The sequence below is a fragment of the Stigmatopora nigra genome, chromosome 2 (assembly GCF_051989575.1).
Source record: "Stigmatopora nigra isolate UIUO_SnigA chromosome 2, RoL_Snig_1.1, whole genome shotgun sequence".
Lineage (NCBI taxonomy): Eukaryota > Metazoa > Chordata > Actinopteri > Syngnathiformes > Syngnathidae > Stigmatopora > Stigmatopora nigra.
Genome location: NC_135509.1, coordinates 12281416 through 12296494, shown reverse-complemented (window position 1 = coordinate 12296494; position 15079 = coordinate 12281416). Strand labels below are relative to the sequence as shown.

Here is a 15079-nt window from a genome sequence, read left to right as displayed (position 1 = left end):
AATAAACTGCTTTCTCTGTCTTTGGGGTGGATTAAGGCATGCTGTTGTGCAGTATACTTCTATGAAACCATCCTCATTGGTCAGACGAACTGTGACAGTCATATGTTTGAAGAGAAGGAAAATAGCCTTAAAGAAAAATTCCATTTAGATCCGGTTTTCCAAAACTTTTCAAAACTTGCAAAACATTTTCCCGTTTCCCTAAGGCTAGTGAAAAGTCTTCAGTGATGAGCAACTCTTGCATATGAGGGATCAAGTTGTGCATTATTGAATAAGAAAGGAAGGAACATCAACTTTGTGATAACAAAACATTTAAAAAAAACTATCCTGGATCCAGAATTTGGAATACTAAATATCTTCAGGAAAAAAAGGCAAAAAAAATAAGCATCAGTTGTTGAAATAGTTATCCTACTAGTGAATAGAAGAGTGAATGAAAAGCGGATGGTCACAGGGGCTTAACACTTTGTTACATATTTGCATTTCTTAGAGATAAATTTACCTTTCTCCTTCCTTCTTTATTCATCTGCCTGTTCAGAGTTGATTGTTGAAGTAAAACATTTGCTGTTTGGATTTCTTTGAATAATAGCGATCTTTTCTCCCACTCACTCCTCAACATGAAAGAAGACGAGTTTGGTTATTTGCATTTTATGCCGGAGTGTATTTTTCTAATGGGAATTGAATTTTTGTGAGCTGTCCTGAAGTGCATCAGCCAACCTTTTCATCTTTACCTCGCCTCTCTGCAGCCACTTAATTCCTATTTTTTTTCCCAGCATCACTTTCCCAAGTGTTTCCTCACCCCTGGTGTCTACTTACAGTATATTTGATCTATTTAAAAACATAGTTTGTTTGTGTGAGGCTATCTTACCATTCCGTATGTCACATATACTCACTTGGGTTGGAATTGTGCTGGAACTTAACCCCCTGAACTCATATTTATCATTCAGATTTTTTTTTTAAAATGATGCACGTATTGATTATGCCAGAAAATATAAAGTTTAAGTTGGTGAATTTCTGTATCTGTGCTTACACAAAGCTAGATGAGTTACGCATATTAGAACATTTATAATGTTGTCAACATAGCGTTATTACATTTGTAAACTGCAGTTTTAACATTTATTACAGGCAGCAACGGCCAGAATGATTTTCTGCAAAGTCATTTGTTTTAGGTCTAACACATTTTTGCATAATTAATTCAGGGGAACATTGCAGCTTCAACATAATAAATCTTTTCTTGACAATGATTATGATCTGAGTTATGGTACAACGCAATGGGCCTTCTTGCGTGTGCAGCTGTGACAGCACAAGTACATCTTTACATAATTGTAACACTTTTTATTTTTAGGTGTGCACATTTTAAGTGTGCTTTAGTGTGTACACTGGTCTGCAAAAGACGATTTAGTGTTGAATTTACAGGATTATCCCACAATTACCTCTGCCTATGAATTATTCACTTGTGCAGTGTATTTACAGCATGGACCAGATGCCTCTATGCTGACACTAGAAAGCCATTTAGATTCAGTAAAATATTAAAGTACTTTGAATGTCTTCGTTGATGAATCATCCAGTGTCACGCTTATGTCTTCTGTGATTTGAAGATTATGTACGTGATGTAATTTCTCTGGTGCGAACATGGGCCTCATGAATAACAGCATGGTCATGTCAGGTATTGCAGAGGGGGAAACTTTTGTGACTCAATGGATGCAGAAAAGAGAAAGAAAAGTACAGATGAAATATTTATGATTTGCAAGACTGAATAAAAAGGGATTCAAATTTAGTATATAAAAATGACACTAATGAATACTTGTCTCAAGACACATTGATAGATAAAGGCAGCCAACTTTTAAGGTTTTTTATATCTGATCCATCAAATCTCAGATTTGTACGTCATTTTGTTTTATCTGTTTCTTGCAGGTGTGATGCCAGATCGTCAGTTCAGTGGCACCCAGTTTGTCTGCAGCGTGGTTGCCTCCCATGTGAGCCACCAGCCCTCGACCAGTTTCAGCTTTGTCTGGATCGCTCCACCTCCTGGCACTGGCTGCGTCAACTTCTTGTAAGTCATTTTATGTACCAAAGTCTGCATGGTTTTTTTTTCAATGGAGGAAAGAGTTGTGTCAAATGAATGGTTAGGTTTGTTCAGACATGCGTATACTCATCAGACAGAAGTGACTGTACTATTCATCACTTTGTGTGGCCTTGTTTTGACCTACTGGCTGCGAGAATACTTTATGAGCTCAAATGGAGCAAAGACTGGATGCTAAGGAGGCTATACAGTCACTTGGAGGGCAATGAACTAAAAATCAGTCTGTGTGTGGTAGTGTAGTGGTATCTCTACAGACAAATGTCTCTACTTGTGAAATTTTCAGGTTACGGAAAGCCTTAAGGGGACATTTTTGTTCCAAGACATAAAACAAAAAAGTCCACAAAATCAAACAACCTTAAATATGGTAAATGCAGTTCCTGTACATATTCTGTATTTTATTTCAAAATTGTCTTGATAGAGTTGCTCTCCCATTGGTTATCTCCAAAAACCTCATAGATCTCTCATTGGCTATCTCCCAACTCACATTGGCCTCAAAATCTTTATTCTAGCTTGCTCTCAATTAAATCCACATGCCGTTTATTGGTTACATGTGATAAAAACCATGTGCTGGAGAAACTTGGTTATAAAAAAGGACACCGGTCAAGTGGTAAGTGCAAAGAACATAATATCAAGTAGCAAAGAAGAGAGCTACTCAATTACCTATGAACATTGGCATGATCCATGTGTAAATGTTTTTACGTCACAATAGCTTAAAGCTATTTTTCTTTTTCCTAAGTAATTGTCCTCTTGGGGGAAAAAAAAGAAAAATGTGCCAATTGCAAATCAGTGTGTGACAAAAATGTCAACAAGATGAAGCATTTTGGCAGTAATGGCAAAAAACCCCAATGAATGCCAACTGACAGACCGAGACTTTTATGGTCCGACCAACATAAAAGGATTCAGCAGGGGAATTTGGTGAAGCGAAGCTGCTATTTAGACAATACTGACAAAGCCAAGCAGATTTACAGGATTTTGGTGTCTGCCAGCAACCTCATTTACTGTTGAACGTGTGTCAGTTTACAAACATGGTCCATTTTTGTGTTTGTGTGTATTGAGCAACACGCACTGGACCGTGTGACAACAGGAAACCCCCCTTACTGAACTCATCCACGTCCACCAGTCACACACAGTCATTACCAATAGCCACAAAAAATCCACTTTATGGTGACCGGCTTCACCACTAAATGGTCCCCCACAATGATATGTCCAGTATGTCCACTGATGCGACTCTTGGCGGGGTAAAATCAGCATCTGACCTTAGCGAAAATGTATCTAAAAAAATTTCATCCGCAATGTGACACCCTTTTCAAAATTTATGACAACTTGAATTTAATATTAATTTAACTTTTCAATGGCAACAGAAAGATGCACCGCTTCCTGTGCTTGAAATATCTATAAAAATAGAGCCTAAAGTAAGAAAAAAAGCAAACTGGGGTGAGAATGAATTAAAAAAAAAAAGGGCGGGGGGTCCGCTGGGTATTACACAAATAACACTTGATCATGCCCCTGCCCTTGCCTGTAGCGCTCAGGCTCTGATTGAGTGTCCATGGAGCGTCCGTGAGTGTTTGAATTAGAGCCACAGACACACGGTGTCCTTCAAAAGGCCAGAGCCGAGCATTAAAATGTGGCAGCAGAGCAGTTTTATGGCTGATATTGTGAGAAGGCTGGTGGCTGCACATCACCGAGTGGTGCATGATGGAGTGCACTGACGTGGACACCCAGAAGAACTCATTTTCTTTGTGGCTGTAAATTACTGAGGTGAGGTAAGGGGAGGCCTTGGAGTAGAGGTAGATGATGAACAGTGGAATCCACATATATATACAGATCAATACACAACTTCAATAAGTCAAATGGAACTTCCTACTTTTTAAAGACGAATGCCAGCATTTTTGCTTTTCTTGTGTTGAGGACAAGAACAATAAGAAATCCACTTACGTTGGCTGAATTGTGTTCACCTCTTTTATACAGTCATTGAAATAGAAGCATGCACCCATTAAAACACAGCACTAACCTATATTTTATTCTTTGTCCTCTGGCGTGAGCGAATGTTTAGCTGAACACCACAAAGGTGAAAATGGTTCAAGGTTTCTTTTGACACACTCCGCTGTCTCCTCCTTTCTTTCCAGCTTGATTCCGCTTCACTTGCAGAGCCTGCAGGCAATTTCTATCGGGTCTCTATTTGTTCATACATGTCATTGACATACAATGCATGAAATGAGAATCAAATGATCAATTCATGTCTGTATTCCTTTGACCTTTCAATTTTTCTAATCAATTCTATATGATGACCCCACCGCTACCAGCCTGACAGGAGTAATGATAGACAGCTTCCAATTCCGGTCTGAGGTCAGAGTTCAGGCGGCAAACTGGCAGATGACCTATCGCACACCTAATTGCTCCATTTGTCATTGATTTCCCATGTATTCCAATCAATAACTAAGACTATATTGAAATTAAATCAGTGGTTAATGAGCTCCCCTCTTTATTAGAACTCTACTGAAATGAATAAAACCAAGATTGTGGTATAGGATAAATACATAGTATTTTTTTTGTGATTAAAATTGTATTGTACATTTTATCGAACATAGACAAATTACTTAAAAAACAAAAGAGTTTTCAAAGATTCTTTTAATGCTTTACTCTTACCTGGCTGTAATATTGTGGCCTTTTACCCACCGGGATGAATTCAAATGAGAATTTAGGTCTGTGGTATATGATACGGATGTCTTTATGTTTTGTGCATCAATTTAGGGAAATTTTGTATTGAATTATGACTTGAGGGAATTTCCTAAGGGATCTATCCACAAGCCCACTAATGGCACCTCTACACACATTGATCCAAACATATTTTTATTGCCGTTTTATTCTGTGATCAATATCGGAGCCAAACGCTGTTGTCTTATTCACTCCAACATCGCACTATCTCACCAGGGTGTCACATACCCACCTGCTGGGAACTATGAATTCCAAATGAAATGGACCGTGGAAATAGGGAATAAGATCACCACATCATTTTAGATGCAACAAAGTAATATACTATTCCACATGGGAAACAACTCATCTCTTCCTGAGATTTGTGTAAAATGACACATTCTGAGATGTGTTTGAGTTCATGTATAATGTTGCCTTGTCCGCGAAGAAAAGATCAATAGCAGATGTGATGCTCTGCTGTGGTTGACTCTTTGACAAATCTTATTTCTTTTCCCTATTGGTCCTAATTTGACCTTCATGTTTGTAATATTTTACTCCCATATTTCCCCAACCCAGACCATTATTACTCAAGCAATTACTCTATATGACCCATAACAAGTAAGTAATGCGCTAAATTGCTCCCATAGCTCTTCTCAGTTGAACTACATTCCATTTACATGAGCTACAGGAGCCCTTCTCAATTAATTTTGTGGTAGTAGAAAAAGGGGGATGAAGAAGGGGCTCCACTTTTTCAGTTGAACCATCTCAAGAATGCCTCACCATAGCGATGGTGATGCAATTATATGTAACACATCACACTTTAGTGACTGATGTGGTACCTTTTGAATATAAAAAATGACCTCTGTTGCAAAGACATTGGTGTCATTCCATCAAAAAAATGTGGGTTCTTCAGAAAATATTAAAAATGATGCAAGTTTTTTTTCTTTTAACCAAGAATGGAGCTTATTGTTTAAATGATTAAATATTGGAAGCTGGATAGATGGACAACTAATGAATCAAGGTTTTCTTTGCTCAGTTTTTTAAGAGAAAAGGTTCATTTTTATTTTAATGCAGCACATGTATGTTTTTCTTTTTTTTTTAATCCATATATATATATAGATATATATACTACATGTGAGGCTTGAGTGTAATTTGTCTGTAGTAGGCAAAGCTCCTGGCTAGTATGTGTGTTGGGTGTGTAGGGGGCGGGTGGCTGACAAAGTGGCTCCTGGGGGATGCTTATGGCCGACAGCAACATGTAATCTAACATGGACGACATGCTTCGTAATTACCCACTCCAAGCCCTTTTGGGAGATCTGTGAGTGACAGGCTGTCCATCTGTATCCATGTTAAAGCGCATACATGCCTGGGAGTCTGTGTGTATGCATGTCTGTTAATACCCAGCTTTTATGTGCGATAAAAATATTTGCGATAAAGAGCCATCTAAACCTTAATCTGCTTCTCTTTATGTACATATTCCACATTTCGTCACCATTTTATCTTCATTTTTTTTCCTCTGAGAATGTCCTTTAGTCTAATGAGAAAGGAGAAAATGACACTTATTTTCACAAGATGAATGAGTCCCTGGTTAAGGATGAAGAGGAAACATTTAGGCCCCTAATTGCTTTTTTCTTCATAGCAAAAGTCCAATTAACATTTAAATGTTCAACAAATGTTTTGTGCATGTGTGTGGGGGGTGAGTGTGTGTGTAATGAGGACCCCTCACACCCACCACACACACCCCGACGCATTGGAGTGTGACAGCAGGGCAGACGGTAGTGTCACACTACAACAATCAGGCACACACACTTGACGACTAATGCGCTCTCTTTAAGTATCACTTTAATGAAACACATACTGTTAATTCAGGACTACATTCTAATTAATATTAATTGAACAAATATGGCTGGTTGAGGTAAAATTCATTTTTTTCACTCGATGAATGAAAGGCGAGAGACACAAAAGGCTATTGGGAAAATGAATGATTATTTTCTATAGACTGAAGGGCACTATTTCTACCAAGGTTATAAGTCATTTATTTTTGTTCAAATGATCCTACAGCTAACTCGTACTTTCATTTTGTTAGTGAACCTGTGTTGAGTAAATATTTAAGAGGCTTGTTCCTACATTGCAACCCACTGTTGGAAAGGCATCATCTTTTATTTATAGATACCAAACTCAAATTAGTTCTCAACCAATTCTGAAATATGACTATAATTAAACATGTTTTTCTCCCCTAAGCTCTGCACCCGCAGAGGAGCCATTACTAAATAATGAGGGTTGTTTTCATTATTCATGAGTAGAGACGACCATAGCTTACAAAAGGTCTGCATGATGGGGCAGGTGCACATGTTGCAAAATTCCATACAGAATCATAAGAGGACTGTGAAATATGAGCAGTTGCTACTTTTAGCCCGAGATAGAAAAATAGTAGAGATGCACTGAATATTTTGTGGAACTGTGTAACACAAATAGATCAAATATAGTGGCAAATCATTACCAGATTGTAATATTGACATATTAAACGGACTGTTTACTCTTTAATAGGTCATATTAAACACTTAATTTTATGTTACAAATTGATAAAATGTCATTTTCAAATAAAGGTGCTCAGATAATACTGGTTTGTAATTGAAAACATTAAGATACTTATTTTTCTGATTTCTAAATTCATCGTTCAACAATTTATTAATGGAATACCTCAAATTAAGCACCACCAAAATATTGAAACAATCTCATCTTTAAGAATTAATGACAAGTCATTTTTTGCTAGTCACACGAACAAATATATATTTGTCATTTAATCACTACATGTGCGTTTTACCATTTTTTTCAGAGCCACAGCCACATACCGAGGACAGATCCTTTTCAAAGATGCTCTGGCCCAGCAATTATGTGAACAGGGGGGTAAGTACAAGCACACACACATGCATACACACACAAATGAAGACACAGTTGCGTAAGTGCAAAGACTTTTGGGGGTTGAGACCAAGAGCAATCTTGAAAGTTGCAACCCTTATTGTTTGAGTAATATAGAAACTTTTTCTTCAATCCACCGGCATTGCAATTACGTCTGAAGTCGTAAATGCTTAGAGTCCTTATATTGCCAGCTTAATTTCATCTTACGCTCCAGTCAGCTTTTTAACCCTCTCCTTTGCTCCTTCTCGCTGTCAAAGATTTCTACTTTATGGCACACGGCGCTTAAATCCACTCTCTGTGACAGCCTTAAGTAGCTTTTTTCCAGACAGCGCAGTTCGACGCCGCATGCCGAATCAGTCTAATCGCTTGTTTACAGCAAAGAAGCCCCTTGTTTACTTGTGAACTCCTCCCCACACTTGGAATTTTACTTATAAATGAAGATAAGCGAGCAGTTCTTTTTCTCTTTGTTCCCTTTGATGGCAGTCAACAAGTGATTATATTCTCCGAATGGTGTCTGTTGATGCACTTAATTTTTTGTTATTCCTTCCGTCTTCTTGCCTGAAAAAATGTATCTCCTCAGCACCATCAAAACATGATGTATGATGCGGCCCATTTAAATAAAGGTACTATTTCTTTCAAGGCGGCCAATCAGAGCGCTTTCTCCCATTCCCTTTAAATGTGTTGCGCTTTGGGACATTTTCACCCATCACAACTGGTGTGAAGAGGGTAAAGCGGTCGCGCCTGTGGTGCCAGCAGGCCGTCCATCAGTTCAGCCTCCTGACAGCATTCTGCTGGCATTCTCGGGTACTCATTTCCAGCAGAAAAATAAATCTGCTCTTTATGAGCCCGGACCAGTACACTGCAAGCCAGATGGATGATTACAGGGACTTATAACTCAGAGAGGCCACTGCTCCCCTAGGGACGATTGATCACGGTGCAAAAGAGGAGTGATTGAGGACCTCGTCGTCTCTCTCGCCGCTTCACTCATGCACACACACCTGGCTGTTAGAGCTGTTCATCTTCAATAAAGCTGGAATGAACATTGTTCACGATTTTGGTTTGGAATCCAGAAAAATGAAAGATCAATAACCAAATTGTAAACTTGCTTCCTCCTGAGATTGCTTGAGGTCAACAACCTCGACCTAAAAGATGGTGATATTACAAAGTCGAAATGAATGCTATAAAATATATTATTTTGAAACTTGTGCTTAAAAGAACTTTTCACACTTATATGTAAAGATGTTTAATTTTTACACAGTAAAGAATACTTGATACTAGAGTTGTGATTGTGTGTGCGTGTGGTTGGTTGAGGTAAGTTCCTTCTATACAAAGGGAAAATGAAGGAATGCATTTTAAAATTTCTATTGCTATTGAACATAAGTGCATTACTGTGTGCTTTTTGGGGTCTACCTGATGCCTGTAGGCACCATGTTGATATATATGTTATACAGAGAAAAAGAAAAAGAAAAATGGAAAGAAAAGCATCCACATATCTCCAGTTAAGAACTCTACTGCAGCTCTGGTTGTTTTCCTTTAAAGGCATCAGCACAATGATTTCTAAGTGTGGTCAAGAAAGTACTAGTGGCTTCTTCACTCACCTGCAGTCTATGCTTACTTACTATAACGAGTCCAAACTGCAAAGAAAGGCCACTTAACCCAATGCCGCTTTGAGTGGCTGCAAGCCGACCCAGTAAGTCATTAAAGCTAACACAACAGCATCCTGAGTCCTGGCAAGAGTGTAATTGTGAGCGCCAGTCAGCGCGACTTCAAACGCGGCTCGCCTCGTCGAGAATGTGAATCAGACGGAGTTAAAAAGGAGGGTGAGGAGGACGGATGGCATTTACTGAGTGGGGAAAAAAACCCAAGAGAGCGGAGATTAGAGAGTGGAGAGGAGGAGATTTAACATGACTTTTGAACATGTGTGTCTAAGTCTTCCCAAGTTTACATTTCTTACATTCACTCAACCAGAAGAAGGCCCATAGACACTGTTCTGCTTTTATTTGCTCCACAACTTTACTCATCCATTTTTTTTCCTGTTTGTGTGATTGTGAATTGGTGGCAGGGATTGTGTGCACACATGTTCCATTATAAGCCCGGCTCAGAAGATACAGGCATTAGCCAAGATGAGCTGCTAATAGAAGAGACTGTAATTGAAGTCTTTAAGGAAGTGAGAGGGGATTAATCCCAGTGAAATGAGCACCAATGTCTGGTCTGGAAGCCATGGGGTTGAAGTGGCTCTGTGTGATAGGACGGCGAGAGAGAGAGAGAGCGGGAGCTTGATGAAGCATGGAAAGGAAAGCTGTAAATGAGTCCGTTTTGCCAAAGAAAGGAAGGATTACTCGCTCCCCTCAAAAACAAGGAAAGACAAATATCTGAGCTTTACTTCTGTAATTTAGAAGACAGCAGAATGTCAACTAAAATGCTGCCTTACAGGATTTTCGAGCAGTTGGATTGTTAGGAATGTCTCTTTGAATGTAAACTGCCGACACAACTATTTATCCCCTCTCCTAACACTTGAGGAAGGATGTAAATAAGATGCTCAAGGAATGCACAGTTTGGGAGTCCCACTAGCCTATTTGAGGGTGTTTGGAATTTGCAGGATTAAAAGCGGGCAGGCCTTTGATCTGCTTTTAATGGGCTTGGTCGTGGAGAGTTCACTGCCACCGTCAAGTGGAAAGAACAGCAAGGAACCCCAGATCAGAACCCACTCAACGTCTCTGTACCGCATCTTAGCGCCACTGCGCAATTTGTGAACTATGATGTGTATACTATGATTTGCATTAGGGAAATTATATGCGCTGACTTAATAGTAAAGGAAAGCGTACTATTTGAGAAAGTTGTCTCCCCTACTTAATTCCATTATGAACAGTTTGAACTTAGAGAGGTACTTAACTTTAGTTCCTTTGGTTCTAATAGTTTATCAGATGGCTGGAGTCATCCTGGATTGAAAAAAAATGGAAGAAGATTATAAATGGCTTTATAGTCGAGCAAAGCCACTCTAAGGGATTTGAACGTGCCTTTGTTTTATCGAGCCCAAAGGCATCATCAAATTACACTATTTCAGATATCTTTCTTTACTGGGCGGTCAAGTGCAGTCATTGGCAGACAATTATATCAATGAGAGCCCCAACTAGGGTTAAACCACAATGCACATATTGAACCCTCTAACAACAGACTCCATGTTTCCAAACTTTTAAAAAATAAACTAATTTGATTCATTAAGCCCTAACTCTAACTTTTCCGCTTATCCCTGAGGAGAGGGACACCTTCGAGTTTGGCCCGGGCCACAGATTTCAGCATCAGAGCACAATGTTGCCTCTGGAGAGGACAATGGTTAATTGGCAGTGAACTTTTAATCACTGCTGCCCGGTCCGTCGTGACTGAAAGGAATTAGCATCTTCAGCCAGAAGGCTACAGCTGCGGCCGGCCGGGACAACGCCAAAGTTTGTTCGACAACTGCGTGATTTAATACCGGTCCTACAAATGTGTGCAATTGGCGTCTGCTTGTATACACAGAGCATGGTTTTCTGTCCGCCGGATTGAGCAACATCAAGTACTTTGAGGGTTATCGTAGAGTCTGTTTTTAGCAATATACAGTACATTTATTATATCTTGCTGCATAAAACTTTGGTTTGGTGCATATCTGTTATCTGTTTGTATTTTTGCCAACATGGAAGATCAGCCAGAGTTCAAATTGGATTGGTTAAAATTTAGTTGAGCTACTCAAGTGATGAATTTTTCTTCAATTTTGATAAAGTTGGGCAATTTTCCCCTTACAATATGTCACTTTGGATAAAATACTTTATAATTGACATTGATCAACTTTCTATCCCCTTGTTGGGAAACAACTAAACATTTCCTTGCTTTATTGAATTGTTAATTTTATAAATTTCAAAACTTAATTTCCCAAGTATAAAGTTTCAAGAGAAACTTAACACACACCAGTCATAAATTACTTTACATCAGGGACTACTTGATCTATTTTTTAATTCTGATAGTGACTGTTTCTTTCTGCTTCAGCTCCAACGGAGTCCCCACTGAGACCAAGTCTATGTGAGTCTCTCCTTCACTTTTCCTGTCTTTAAAGAAATTGTGAAATGCAAATAATGTCTAACATGGAGTCAATGGTATGCATGTGTAGTGGAGGTCCACGCGAACCATGCTGTACTGCGTGACGACTTTGATTCCAATTTGGAAGGGGAGCTGGATCCAACAATCTGGTATATCTTAGATCCTTTTCCCATGGTGTGAGTCACTCTCTTCCTCACATTTATGTTGTTACGATTCCTGCTTAGGTCTGAGTGCACAAACTGTGAGCTAGGTGAGCAGTGTGGGGTTCTCATGCATGGCAGAGCAATCACATTCTGTGAGTCCCGTGGAGAACGAGAGCTGGTAAGATCTTAATGCGTCTTATATGACAGTAACACATTAATGTCCTGAAATCCCCTGTTTTCTCTGTTCTACAGACAACTGTCCCTCTCAATACCAGCACAGCTTCTGTCCTTCAGTTTGCCCTTGGTAAGTCTTGCATTGGGTCTGATCAAAATCACTTTTCTACTGCTGATGGCCGTATATTTTGTAATGAACAAGCTTGTGCATAAGGTACATAAACTTTGTTCAAACACCAAAGAGACTGCTTGCGTCAATCTGCAGTCTGGACAATGAGTACTCGTGTAGCTCTGGGAAACGGACATCTTTTATGGTCACGCCATTCCGCCTTTGTGTACACAAAACAGTTCACGTCTGCGGCTCTTATCAATCTTTTACTCGAAGCACCCAGAAGGCCAAGGCAGAGTTTTTAGAGATGTTCTATTTTTCATGGCCATTATATGCATCCAGAGGTTCTCATGGGAAGATACAACTGAACACATCATTCCCTTTTTTCCTTTCCTCTTTCACTATTGTTTTAAGCACGACTGTTTTGTCGTACATTTGTGTTTATACAGTCGAAGCTGTGTGGTTAAGTGAAGGCTGCTTCATGTAGGGACCAGTGGAGTACTTACGATCATTGCAAAAACATAGATGTTGCACACCATCAGTGGGAGTAAACAGTTGGGGATGCAGTTGCTGGCATCCTCCATTAGTGACCTTTGAACCCGCCATATCCCACAGCACACACAAACACGTCACAAATGCGCAGTCGTCTCATGTTGCGGTTTTCAAGAACAATGGTGGCATATTTGTGTTTTGAAGAATTTCTGTTTTGCCAACATTGAAAAATAGTTAACAGAATCTCATTTTACCCATTCACCAATATACATAATTTACAATTCAACATATTATGACAACGATTGACACACTTTGATCATTAAATTACTCTGACATTTACCTACAACCAATACATAGTGACCCGGAAATTGCCCCATACATATAGCAAGCGTACTAAAATTCACAGGAGTACACCTTCTCAAATGAGTTCATTCCCATGCCATTTTGCCCCAAATTAAATATTCTAGTTGTTGGACTATTTCTTTTCTACATTCCCTAAATCTTGTACAATGACACATTTAACGTTAAATTACAATGAAATACAGAAGTTCTAAAAAAAATCATTTTCTATATTCAGTTTCCATTGACGTCTTTTCATGATTTGTATTGCTCAGGTTCAGGCTCCTGTCGCTTCAGTTACTCAGACCCCAGAATTATAGTTTCATACAGCCTCAATGGAAACACCAATGCCTCTGACTGGATCACATTGGAGAAGATCAGGTTCCTTCCCTTTTTTTCAATACCTTTTAGTGTAGTGGATTTGCAAATATTTCTGCCAAGCTGAAATAATTAAATTGTATAAACTATGTATTTTTAGAGCTCCTACCAACAGCAGCACCTTCGTCCACCTTCTTCCAATGCCACAGAGGTCCAGGGCCGAGAATGTCCACCTACGGTGGTCTCAGGAAGCTCCTCAAGACCCAGAAGGCTACGAGTCCTGCTGGGGGCTGGATAATGTGCTACTTGTCAATGCTGCTCATCAAGTTCCCCTCATGGAAGACAATCTGGACCCTCCAGACACTGCCAATTGGCTCTTTTTCCCTGGTGCTACTGTTAAAGTATGCTTACATAAATGAAGTGCCCATACCTCACAAATCATAGGTTTGAATTGCATGAAGGCTATGATCATCTTATGCAACTAACTGTTTTTACAGCACGCTTGCCAGTCAGAAGGGAATTCTCTGTATTTCCATGGTGGTGAGGCAGTGGGGCACAGTTTTGCTTCCAGCAGAGATATCGACCTACATCGAGAAGAGGGAAGAAGCTACTGGGAAGAGGATTTTGAGAGCCCACCCTTAAAGTAAGTCAAGACGATGGTAATTCATACACAACCACCACTTTCAATTGACTGATATTTTAAAAGAATCAACTTGCTTGCTTTCTAAAACAAGTTTGTCCTCACTCCGATTGTCTGAAATTTCAAGGAGTAAAGACTGCGCTGAAAAAAAAGTAGACATACTGCATTTTTCCTCTTCAAAATAGAAAAAAAATGTGTCAGAAGATCATTTACATAAACCCAGATTCCTCATATAACAATTTGGCTTATAGTAAAGGAAAGTGTGCAAATAACACCCAACCAGCTCAAGCAGGATGAATTTGGAACGGAAAAGAAATGCCCTGCCATCGTTTTAAGCGATGAGGCCAAAATCCATACTAATGTTTAAGAAAGGGGTACCCAAGTCCTTTCCTCGAGAACCCCTATCCAGTCTGTTTTCCATAACTCTCTCCTCTACAACACCAGAATCAAATGATCAACTCCTCAGCAAGCTGTCCAGAAGCTTCATACTGATTATTTGATAGCTGATATTTATACTGATTATTTAATAGCTGATAGTTATATATCTTTTTTTTTCTTTAAAAGTGTCCCATCTATTAACTGGCTTCAATGACTTTAAACAAGTGAATTATGAGCTCATTCCTGTGACACTTATAATGATCAGAGCTATTTTTGCCAGATAAACCTCCAGGAAGCTTTAAAAGTAATCCTGAGGACTTTAGATCCCTGCAAGAGCATCATTCGTGCCCTCCAGGTTTTATCCCAACTTAGATTTTTTTTTTGTGATAAAAGAACAAGGCCCACAAAGCTGTACTTAACTTCTGGCAGCAATGTGTTTGATTAACCAATCTGCTTGAAGTGAGATGAGTCTTAAATCAGAACCACTTACACAAAGTCCAATCAGCACTAATGATAAGTAAGCAAAGATGCCTTTTGCACATGCACCTGTCATGTGATTTGACGTGCAGGTATTTGTCGTGCCTCTGACTGTTTCACAGACAGCAATCCATCTGTTCACAGTGAGAAACACGTAACAGCATACAGCCAAAGTATTGGCGGTGGCCCACGCCTAATAGCCGAGAGTAAAAAATAGCCATGTGTGTTACTCCCACACACCAATCAACTAC

General features: G+C 39.3%; 1 protein-coding gene across 5 annotated transcripts in view; it reads left to right on the top strand.

Annotated features, from left to right (window-relative positions):
• Positions 1–15079, top strand: part of reln (reelin) — a 76439-nt gene that overhangs the window by 37004 nt on the left and 24356 nt on the right. For all 5 annotated transcript variants that reach the window (XM_077711998.1, XM_077711997.1, XM_077712000.1 and 2 more), the window contains 9 exons: positions 1909–2047; positions 7605–7675; positions 11708–11740; positions 11829–11907; positions 11983–12079; positions 12154–12205; positions 13291–13396; positions 13494–13734; positions 13831–13976. In XM_077711998.1, coding sequence (XP_077568124.1) covers positions 1909–2047; positions 7605–7675; positions 11708–11740; positions 11829–11907; positions 11983–12079; positions 12154–12205; positions 13291–13396; positions 13494–13734; positions 13831–13976 — 964 coding nt within the window. The remainder of the gene's footprint in view (positions 1–1908; positions 2048–7604; positions 7676–11707; positions 11741–11828; positions 11908–11982; positions 12080–12153; positions 12206–13290; positions 13397–13493; positions 13735–13830; positions 13977–15079) is intronic.